This window comes from Octopus bimaculoides, chromosome 24, assembly GCF_046866305.1.
Source record: "Octopus bimaculoides isolate indiv1 chromosome 24, ASM4686630v1, whole genome shotgun sequence".
Taxonomy (NCBI): domain Eukaryota; kingdom Metazoa; phylum Mollusca; class Cephalopoda; order Octopoda; family Octopodidae; genus Octopus; species Octopus bimaculoides.
The window spans coordinates 34,776,876-34,789,279 of NC_142951.1; the positions used below are offsets into that span (position 1 = coordinate 34,776,876).

The window sequence follows — 12,404 nt, forward strand, 5'->3', positions numbered from 1 at the left end:
TTAGTTGCTTGTTTGGGGAAGGAAGAACTATGGTCACAATTTCTAGGACATAACTATTATTTGCTAATGTTTAAGTTGAAAGAGAATCTGATAAGCAGTTGAAGAATTGGTCGTTTGTGTCTGGCATTGCTGCTGCTGCTCTTTGGTCATAATTAAGCCACTTAGTCTCTCAACAGTCCAATCCAGAAGAATGTGATCAATTCATTTTGTTGCAATGTGGAATTCAACTCAAATAGCTTTGAATGTAGGAGTATCTTTGTCAGGAGGAAATAAGTTTCAATTCCTTTTACCATTTTATGCACAAGTGTCGCTGAGTGGTTAAGAAGTTGGCTTTCCAATCATGTGATCTCAGGTTCAGTTGCATTGCATAGCAGTGGGACAACACCTTGGGCAAGTGTCTTCTACTATAGCTCCAGGCCAACCAAAGCCAAGCCTTTTGAGTGTATTTGGTAGATGTGTGTGTGTGTTTATGTGTACCCTTGTGAAAAAACAATCTGTTATTGTGGAAATATTATCTTTCTTGGAAACAGATGACAGGGAGGGCATACAGTTATCTACCCCAACAAATTTCGTCTGACCCATGTAAACATGGGAAAGTGGACATTAAATGATGATTACTGAATTCAATATAGTACGCAATCTCCCAAGATATATTCTGACTCACGGATCATTCTGGTTTGAAAAGGGCGCGATGACATGCACGGGTGCCGAGAATAGATTGATCTGATTACCTAAAATTACAAGAACCCCCCCCCCCCTTCAATTTGTAAAGGTTCCAAACATTTTATTATTTAATTTTCAGAAAAGTACTTGTAATTTTTGCAGAAGGCGTTAAAATCTACATCTGTGTAGAAAATGTAAATGAAATCGGAAGAGATAGTTCAAACCGGAAAATTTACGATTCATTGAGAAGATACAATCTTGTTTGGGTCGATTGTACATAAAAGCTTCTTCAAGTAGTATTTCTCTGAAATAATATTGAAAACGTCACCATGTATTTGATTCAGTACATATAATTCGCTGGTGCAATGGACATGTATCTTTGAATGGGTTTAAAATGTAAGAGCCACATACTGGAGATTTGACGAAAACCATCTCAACCACTGTCAATTTCAAGCGAGTTTTTTAACCTTTTTCTCTGCTGTGGAGAGCTACACAACGGGGCAACTAACACTGGAGTTGTCTCCCCTGATTCCATGTTCTTGTCGGCGCAATTGGTTAGAAATATTGTATCATGGAAACTGGTTTCTTTAGGTTGCAAGTATAACTTTCAAATCCTTCCTTGCCCTTGAGAAAGCAATGAGGAATCTATTCCGTGTTATTTCCTCGTGAAACCCGCAATTCTACGCCCACATCTAGGACAGTGCTATTACTATACATACAAATATCTTCGACCTCCTAAAAATTTCGAACTTTGTACATCTAATATAGCAAAGAAAAAGCAAACTGCATCGAGAGAAAGTGAAAAGGCACCAATTGTCATCGTATGCGTACATACTTATGTGCAGTATGTATAACTACATATGTGTGTTGTGTAGGAAAGTTGATTTCGTATTTTTCCCCTTTTAAAATACAAAATTTTTAAAGTAAAATAAAATCAGCTGCATTTTTATGGTCACTACCTTTAATATCAATTGTTGATGATTAACGGCAGTAATTGAACTGCTTGATTTCATTCTGCGTCCACCATATTATACGTACAAAATTCGAAAGATCGCCAAAATTTCAGTTCACTGATTTTGATGAACCTCTTGCCCACAAACGTGCTGTTTCACCACTCAAACTAAGATGGTTGATCTAGTTTCTACGTTCATTTCGACTCTTCTGACTTGCCTCTTCTCATCAACTACATTGTGTCCACTCTTCCAGGCCTTGCACTAATCACTTCATCCAGTCCTTCACTTCCCTCGAGAATTCTCTTTCTGTCTGTGTCTCTTGATAGCCGTCAACTTGCAGTCGTTCAAGAAGTTCAGCCACATCTATTTCACCGGTGTGGAAATTAAGCGAGGAACAGGGAAAGCAATAAATAAATAAATATGAATTTTTCAGCAGTAATTTTGTCCTCTTTGTATATGTATCAATTCCATCTGTGTAACAATAGGGTCAACGGTGTGTATAAACTCCTTTTCAGAAAGTTGTTAGGATTCCGATATTTTGAAAAATTGATCTTGATTGTTTCTGAGAAAGCAAACCATGAGTAATTGCTCCAATAGTTTTATTCTATCATTTGTATAGCCACTGAATTAAACACCTTAAGTATTTAATTTTGTCTCATTTCAAGTTCGAATTCTGCTGGAGTCAGCTCTATCTTTCATTCGTCTAGGGACCTCATAATTTCCAAGAATATCAATCTGTCGGAAACGGTAGAGCGCCGTGATAAAGCTTACCTGTTATCTTCCTGGTTTGAGGAGTTACCCGTAAATGTAGTGAAAGCGATCCTATACTCTTACCTTCATGCATAACAGAAATCATTTTTATTAAAAAATAAAATCGCCGTAGTAATCTCTGTAAAAGGGAAATGTTCTCAAAGACCTAAGTTTGCGAACCTAGTTTCGATTCTTCCTTAACACCACACTACTTTCTAGTCTGGAAAGTGACAACTGTCCAGAATTTTAAATTCTCCTCTCTGAAACCCATCAGCCTGCCTGCCTGTTTATTGAACAAAAATATTATGCATAATTCTGACAGTTGGCACGATCAGATTTATATGATACTGTGCACAGAACAACGTGGAAGCGACTTCAACACACAAAAATACCGAGAGTACATTGATCTTAGTGTAGAAAAGAACAAACAAAAGAAAAACAAACAAATTTATTTCTTTGATGTTACATGCAGCCACGTAACAACTTGCTGGGGCAGCCTGCTGGAGCCTAGCAGCAGGTATAAAAAGGGGAATTTGACATCACAATCAGTCGGACGCTGACTCGGTGATGCTGCATCGAAGAGGCCAGGGAATAGAAGAAAGAAGACATGCACCCAACACCAGAGCTGGGAGACACCTCCGAAAAGGGGGGGGGGGCGCTACGTCAAAACGGTAGAGGAGTAGGGGCCGAAACCGGACATGGTTCCTCCTGATGATGTCTTGAGCTAACTGGATCCTATAAAGGAGCTGTTGTGGTAGCAGACCACGAAACATGGTTGAAATTCCCCAATAGTTATATTGAAGGAAGTAATGTTGTGTGTATCTCCTGAGAATTACTTTAAAAAATGTTAGGAATTCTTATTACTGCTTAATATTTCTTTTTATAAATAAACTAGAATCTGAAGAAACTAGGACGAAAATTAGAAAGTAGAACTATAAATTTCAGTCCTATCAAATATTTAATGTAAATCGTTATTATGAATTATACAATTTTCAAATTTGAATTATTTTGTATGCATCAGTTCCAGTGTTTCGGATAGGATTCTTAGTAGCGGGGGATGAACCAAAAAAAATAAATAAATAAACAACAGCTAGGGATCCCCTGTATTTCCTCTCCTAAGAAGGTCCACGTTCGAAGCGCAAGGTTATGACTCCCCCCTCACCACTACATAACTTACACAGATCTGCGAACTTTACTATTTGTATTAATGTTTAACAGTAAATTTTGATAATACTTATATCTGTTTCCATTGAAAATAGATACCAAAACTAAAAGTCTATCATAAAATATTTATATCAAAATGATAAACTTCATTATGTCTAATTATTTGTTGGCGAGTCTCGCTCTATCGAATGGCAGACGACAGGAAGAGGAGAGACAATTACAAACGACAAGTGCGTAAATGTCGATAAATTCCAACAACTTTGCTAGAAAGTATTATACATTTATCTAGTGTATCTATTTATGTTGTTAATTATATTTCTTCTTATTCTTTCTTCCGTAAGTTTAAAAGCTTCGTCTTCCATAATAAGCCCGTTACAGCTGTTCAGGCAGACGACACAAGTAGCAGAAAGCAGTTTAACTGGTGATGTCGTAACTGTTAGTGTTCACACTTCAGCTTCAAACAGTCGTTTAAAGCAAGAAATAATAAAAAAGCGAAGTACCACACGAACCTTTAAAACCGAGCAGTCACTTATATACGTAGATTTTTGTTATTTAATTCTGTACAACGAATTTTTGGAAGAAATGAAGGCTAAAAAAAATTTATCATCTGACTTTATAACGACATTGAATGAACTCATTGACGGCAGTTGAACCTTAGCCGTAAAGGCGAAGTTATCGTGAAGCGGCTGAGACTGAACAAAACAAGCTGGATGCTTTGAAAAAGTGGGCAACATGCCGGTATTTCTATGGATGTCCGGTATTGTTATCGTCCTCCTCACCCTCTGGATACTCACCAGGTCAGTTCTTCTCACTCAACCCTTCTTTATTCGTTTGTTATTTGTTGTTGATAGGATTTATTATTCTACACCCAACAACACCACAGCTTTTCTGTTTATTGCAAATGGATGTTAGGTAATGCGATGTTTCTGCTGGTGTTTTTAAAATAAAATTCATAAAATATCAAGATTTAAAGTGGATGTGTCGTGGAGGAGGGGCGAGTTTTGCTGTTTGGAGCGGTGAGGGCTTCCTCCTTTCTTCGGAAAACATCTGGAGGAATGTGAAGTTTCCAAGTAGGGCCTCTGCTCAAAACCTCAAAACCCGCCTCTATAAACTCAACCCATTTTACAAATTCTTTCAATTAATTTTCAGCCGAAGCCTATAATTCCTAGTTTCTTTCGGACTTTAGTCTTTTATTTTAACCAATTCCAAACAAACCTACCTGCTAACCTCTCAGAAGAACTGTGTCCCAAACATGAAACCCATCTCCACAAACCCATCTTATTATTTTAATAATTTCATTAATTGCTTTTTATTTCTTTTCGAGACAGGCTATAACTAATTTCCTCACAGTCTAATATATTTTTCCTTAACTTTTGACAAACCTGAAATTTATTTAATTAGATAAGGGATAGGGGCCCTGTCTCGGAACTTCACAAACGCACCTCGCCTCATCAGACTATGAGGTTAGCTAACCAGGGAGGCTTCTTCGTGGTTCATTCAAAATGCTGGAGATAACAGTCAAAATATCTTACTGTCATAAATAAAGAATGCATTAGGCAACCTAATGCTCGATATACTAGAAGACGGGATGGTCACATCTAGTACGCCTTTAGTCATGTTTGTTTGTCCAGGGCTGACTCGAAGCTAAACAATAAACAACATAGAAACTCATCTTATTTTACTATTTTTTGTTGTTGTTGTTATTTAAGACGATATAAAGCATCATTAGTTTCCTCAAATATGTCCTTTTCCTTAACCAATTACCTACCTATCAAACTAATTAAACTCATTAACAACGAAGGGCCATGTAAACGAAACGTCATCACCCATCGTTTCTTATCTTATTCAATTTCAAGTGTTTTCTCCTGACACAACATATCACTGTTTTTTTTCTTCATGTTATTATTTATTAATAGGAGTTCCAATTACAAAGAAATAGCTTTATTTACAAATCCTCATTTTTAATTGATGTTCACATTCTAGAAATTACTACAATTCTTTCTCTCCAAGTGATTCTATTACCAACCCATCCGAGACAGCCCCTATTCCCAGAGACACAAAACTGGGTCCATTTTTTTTTTTCGAAAGTGTTCATAATTTAAATTAAAAACTCTCCGACATAAATATTTACGTAAAGAGGCTTTTTGTTAATTTATAACGAAAAGTAATTTTTATTAAATTCCTGAAAATTGTTAATTATTTTCGAAACTGAAACCTAGACCGGTGTCTTTCTTTTGAAATAGAGTCACGAAAGGTGAACCAACAAAAGTAGTCTGTGCACCGTTGCTCGACTTCCTAGAAACAATAGCTAAATTTCACTTAGATCACACCCTGTCGTCTTAAAAAGAATGGGACACAAATTTAAGTATGTTATGGCTGAAAAAACTATGGGATGGTCATAATAGGAATGTTTTGGGTCGTAGGTATGTTTGCTCAACCAAAGATAATGAAAACTACCAACGAAATATCTTAACTTATTCTTTTTTTTTCTCCTAAGTTCCCTTGTTGGCAACTCTCTTCAAATATTTGTTATTATTAAGAAATAATAATGATAATAATAATAATTGATTTGTGGAGTTTTGCCGAACAGCTGTTGTTGCATATATCATGGATCCGGCTATTAACCAAGTCCGTCATGATGATACCCCTACCACCTTCATTTGGTTAGGAAGGGTAGGCAGTTTTCCCCCTGCCTGGTTACTTTGGTAAGAAGTTGTGTAGTGTGCACAATGAAAGGACTGGAGACACAGTTTCTTCGTGGATTAAACACTTATCGACTTCTTAAAGTTGCACCTGTAGAGGTGAAAAGTGAGTGTCAAGATGCAGGTGGGTACCCTTCAGTAAATCTGTTGAAAAGTGAGTAAAGAAGGCCTAAATGAATGAGCCTACTCTCAGCATGTGTCTCCTGGACCAAGGTATGACAGCTAGGGGTATAGGACTTGCCCTTGGTAGTCAGGGTAATTGTGAGGCTGCAGGGTTTTTCGATTGGCCCCGCCCCCAAGTAGTTTGTTCTGCTTTTAGGACTCTAGCACATATATTTGCATATTGTATATATCATATTTTCTCTTCATTCTGCCAATATATATGGGCTCCCCTTTTTGTAACTAGCTCTTGTAATGTTCCTCCTCATCTATCATCCTTGTGGCAACAATAAAGGAAATATTAACAGGGTGGTGGACTGTCAGAATTGGCAGAGCAGCTGTGGAAACGCCTTGTGGTATTCAGTCATGTTTCTTTACATTCTAAGTTCAAATCCCATCATAGTTAACTTTTCTTCCCTGTTAGGGCCTGATAAAATAAGTACCAGTCATGTATTAAGAATGGGTATACGCGTCTGTAACTGCTCCCTTAAATGTGAGGCCTTGGGCCTGTGTTAGATACACTTATTTTTGACTTCTATCACTGGTACAGATTTTAAGGACTTTCTAAAATGAAACAAAAGTGATCCCTGTGTGAACATGGTGGCCCAAAACTATATGCAATAAGGTGTAAGGTATTTTAAACATGTTAACCCCCTTTTTTATTTATATAATGGACCCTGACTTTGAAGGGTGTCTTTTAACTCTGCCTAGAAAGGACCAGCTTCATATTACCAGCTGTTTTATATGCTTATGCACAGACACACATGTATGGTATACACATAAGACATTATATGCTTAAGGGGTGGATATTGTATATTAGTTTTTATGGCATCACCACCTCATTATGCTTCCCTCTATGGCCTGGTTTGGGTCTATAACTGCCCTTCCTACTCTGTGGATTTTTAAAATGATCTGTTATTCATTAATTCTTTTACTTGTTTCAGTCATTTGACCGTGACCATGCTGGAGCATCACCTTGAAGGGTTTTAGTCGAACAAATCAACCCCAGGACTTATTCTTTGTAAACCTAGTACTCATTCTATCGGTCTCTTTTGTTGAACCGCTAAGTTACAGGGATGTAAATACACTACCATCAATTGTCAAGCGACTAAACACACAATAGGCACTGCTCGTATTTTCATGCTAACATCTCGGTCTATGTTCATGTTTTTCCTATAGGTATCAGGGAACAAGTCGGCACCGATATTGTGTATGTATCAATCTAATAAGTAAAAGAGGATCTGCAAAAACCGTAGCTGCTGTCCCTTCTCTATTTGAATTGCGTATACTTATACATATCATCGTCATCATTGTTTAATGTCCACCTTTCAACGTGGGTCTTTTCTCTTGAATAGCCGTGTTGAGTCGTTCCATCTGCTGAACATAGAGTTCCCCATTGACCGTTTGTTTCACGCGCGGTGTCGCTTGTTTACCGGGGCTAAGCTATTCCTTACGCTGCTTCATATTGATGTACAGGCACCATTTTTTGTTGCCAGTAACGATTCAGTAAAGAAATCATTGCTTGTGTCCATGAATTGAGCGGTGATGAGCAAGCAAACCAGCAGAGATTGTGGCTCATTGATTTTTGTTGTTGTCACTTAAAGCATGCGGAACCCATGCTCCATACTTCTGAACCTTTCCCATCAAGTGAAGATGCTCTCTATAGCAGTGTGGGAGCATTCCATTTTCTTTGCCAGTTCCCTTGTCGTTTGATGAGAATTTTCATGTAAAAGTTGATTTAATCGCTCTTCATCGAAGTCAACTAGATGGCCAGAACGAGGTGTGTCTTTGAGGTCAAAATTTCCATTTTTGAACTTGGCATATCAATCACGAGCGGTTCTTTCAACTATGGCACCCTCTCCATACATGGCACAAATGTCGTGAGCAGCTTTTGCGACCTGAGAACCTTGATTAAAAGCAAAAAGGAGGAGGTGTCGAAAATGCTCGTTTTCCTTAACTTGACATTCCATTTTAATGATCTGAAAATAAACAAAAATTAACAATCAAAAAAAAAAAAAGCAAAATAGATTCCAAAATGATTCAAAAATAGAATTCTGGAAAGATTCCAAAATTTAAAAATGCAATAACTTCCAAAATTCTAAAAAATGGTGGGAATTTAGTTGCCAACCCAATACATAGTTTAGGAAGAGTCAACTCCGAAAGGATTTGAACTCAGAAAAGAATGAAACTACTCATTTTATTCAATTATCTGCTGTTTCTTCCATCTACTTCCATTCAAAAATCTGTTGAAAATGAATTATTTCACCATGGAAATTAGTTTTTGTCGCCATATATATATATGTGGCATATATATATATATATATGTGTGTGTGTGTGGCATATATATATATATATATATATATATATATATATATGTATATATATATATATATATATATATATATATATATATGGTTAAAGACCCCCTTCAGTCATGAATGACCCTGGGATTACACCTAGAAAGTTCCCCTCCAAGGCACAAGTCCAGGCAAGGTTGTTTATGGAAGACCAGCAGTCGTCCGTGCATACCAGCCTCCCCTCTCCATGCCACTGATGTTATCCAAGGGAAAGGCAAAGGGGCCGATACAGCTTGGCACCAGTGATGTTGCAACTCATTTCTACAGCTGAGTTAACTGGAGCAACATGTCTAAGTAGTTATGTGGTTCATTTTTCAGTAAGGATATATGTAGGTTTCAAATGTTGGCACAAGGCCAGCAAGTTTGGAATAGAGGTTAAATACAGTGCTCAATTGGTACTTATTTTATTGACCCTGAAAGGATGCAAAACAGAGTGGATCTTGGCAGAATTTGAACTCAGAATGTAAAGACAGACAAAATACAGGCCTTTTGCCTGGCATGCTAACAATTTTGCTAGCTCACCACCTTCACATAAGTTTACATATGAATATTGTTGACTCTCTCGTCAGGGTACTTTATTCTACATCTTGCAGTTTGCTATATGGAAAAATCACTTGCAATCAACCATAAGTCCTATCTAGGATGAGTTTGTTTCTCATTTGCTAACATAAAAAAAAAAACCAAACAAACAAGTAATCCTTGGTCTTGTGGATTCTTGAGTTTTATGACCGGCTTCACTGTTATAATAATTTCTGTTCAGCGTTTTTGTGTGTTTGTAAATACACTAACACTACAATAATTACAGCATATATATACTATTTTACATGTGTGTGTAAGAATACATACACATATGCTATATATGTATGATTATAGAGTCTCAGTAGAATACAACAACTTGTAACAATACATATTTAATGTGTTTATAAATATAGTATCTGTTGAGTAATTTAGCAGCTGGTTGAAATAGTTGACAACCTCTCACTTGCAAGGTCACGTTTCATATTCTGATGTGGAAAACAATAAATTGTTTTTTGTTTTTTGTAACCAAGCTTAAGTGTAGAAGACCACAAGAGGAATGAACAGATATTATTGCCAGAAATATGACACAAATGAATCCAAAGTCAGTTTTTTGTTGATGCAACACAGCAGTAAAAATTTTAAACATCTATCTAATCTTTATATCTATCTATCTTTATATCTATCTATCTATCTATCTATATATATATCTGTGTGTGTGTATATATATATAAATGTTAATCAGTACATTAATAAGGTAATAATTGCAATAATTGCATGATTATATTGGCAAATATAGATTTCTAACATTGGCATCAGGCCATAAATTTTGAGGAAGGATAGTTGATCAAATCAACTCCACCTCCCACTTATTTGAACAGAAAATATTTTATTGACTCCAGAAGAGGAGTTGAGTAGCAGAATAAGTAGTGTCAGATAAGATACCTTGTGATATTTAATTATGTATTTTATGACAGGGAGTAGCATCCCTGCCTTCCTGAGCTAATTTTCCATCACATTTCTTAAAAACCATGGTAGAGGGGCCTTGGTCTTGGGACCACTCCTGCCTAGAAACTGAGGATGGGGGTAAGCAAGGGCATGCTCCCCATAGAGAATCCAGCTCTGAAAAAGCCTTGTGACAATAGCAAAGCCTCATGACAGGAGTTTAAAACCCACTGCAGTCAACTTTGACTTTAACCCTTCTTGGTTTGATAAAATAAGGTAGCAGTTAAGTATCATTGTTTAGATTAGTGAAGCACTCCAGGTATTCTCGCGGCAGGGTCTGAGGTCATAGTTCATCACCATTCTATATTGTAAATTCATAGTTGTGCCCCATCTTTTATACCAAGACAAAGCATGTACATGATATCACTTCTAATCAGTTAAGATCAGAAGCCATGAGAGCCACTGCTTGGTATTGCATCAGATTATCATTTTGGCGACTCTGCCCTTTGAAAGTCAAAGTCACCAAGGTCGACTTTGCCTTTCATCGTTTTGGGGTCAATAAATTAAATACCAGTTGAACACTGGGGTTGATGCCATCGACACATCCCCTGCCCTTGTGGCAAAATTTGAAACCATTATTATTATTATTATTATTATAAAATCTGAGGAAAGGGAATAGAACCTGTCGCATTTTCAAACTTTCTTAGGGAGATTATTTTGATAAAAAATGGCTATATGATGTTGGAAAAGCAACAAAAACTTGGCTGAAATCTTGTGCAAATTACTTCCAATTGCTAAGATGACAGTGAAGGTTCCATACAATATCTGTCTTACATTTTCTGCACTATTTGTAAAGAGTTTATGAAAACATTTATATAAACGGTAGTTCTCCAGCATGGCCCCACTGGTTTGGAATATATAAAAAGTATATGAATGTATTGAGTCCACTGTTTCATGATTGTTAGGCCCAGGTTTCCAGTCTGAGGATAACCCTTTCCTTTCTTCCACCAGTCTCGTGGGGCCTTGCAGAAATGGCATAGGTGCTACCTTCTCTCTTCTGACTAAGTTATAAAAACAAAAATATTCTTGAAGGGGTTTGATGTCAAATACATTTCCTGGACTAACAATAGATTTCAGACATTTCATAGACTATGATATTTCGACTATTTCTAATGAAAGGAGCGTGATATAATAAAGATCAATTTGTATGCCACAAGTGAAGTTCTGACATTTCAGACGAGGCCCCAGAATTTTCTATTGATATGGCTTCACTTTAGTTTTATATTGGGAAAGGTATGAGTGTCATAAAACCATTTTCTCTTTTACCTATAGTTCTAAAGATCCTTGTCAAATTACGAGCTCATTGATGTTTAACCCCAGGTCATCCCTGATCCAGCAGACCTCATAAAGGGGATTTCAGCAATACCCATTTCATCTTTTTTCTAGACATAATGTACCAGGATTATGCTATTCTGGTGAGACATGGCTACTGTTTTTAGCAGGTTGAGTGATTGTATTAAAAGTTCATTCTTGGTTCAAAGCTGGTGTTATTGGTCTATGAGATGAAATAGAAACAAAAGTTTAGAAGAGGGCCCTTTGCATTTAAAGAAACAAAACCTTGGGTCCTTACTTCATCTTACTTATTTTCAATTTGATTTCTGCTAATGCAAGCCAGCAAGTTAATACTTGTATGTGACTATCCTTATTTACAAAACTATTATAATTTGTCTGCTTTCTACACTGGTACTTAAGCAATTCTAGTGAATATGCTTATTTACAAAAAGCAACACTAGTTTGTCTGTTCCATACACAGTCAACCAATTCTATAGTTTGTCTGCACTTTACACAGTTTCCATATTTAAATTATGCTATATAAACTATTTTGTCAGTAATATCAGTTGTTACATTATTATTAAAGTCTAGTATTTCAATTAAATGTTTTTCTAGTAATATAAACTAATGTAATATAAACTAATGACTATGCAGAGTTTTTATTTGTTCACTAAGTGACTTGATTTGAGTCTTTGTGTTGTTGATACTGGATCAATAATATTGTGGTAGAACAGCCATTATACTCATCTTTTATCTTCTACTTGTTTCGGTCATTGAACTTAGGCCATGCTGGAGCAGCAACCTGGAAGGGTTTTAGTCGAATGTATCAGTCCCTGTACTTATTGGTGTTGGCTTGTTTACAT

The 12,404-nt window shown here is 36.5% G+C and overlaps 1 protein-coding gene across 4 annotated transcripts in view; it reads left to right on the top strand.

Annotated features, from left to right (window-relative positions):
• The first annotated feature begins 4,150 nt into the window (after nt 1-4,150).
• Nucleotides 4,151-12,404, top strand: part of LOC106869079 (protein hobbit) — a 207,241-nt gene continuing 198,987 nt past the window's right edge. For all 4 annotated transcript variants that reach the window (XM_089341492.1, XM_089341494.1, XM_089341493.1 and 1 more), the window contains exon 1: nt 4,151-4,327. In XM_089341492.1, coding sequence (XP_089197618.1) covers nt 4,263-4,327 — 65 coding nt within the window. In that variant the 5' untranslated portion in view covers nt 4,151-4,262. The remainder of the gene's footprint in view (nt 4,328-12,404) is intronic.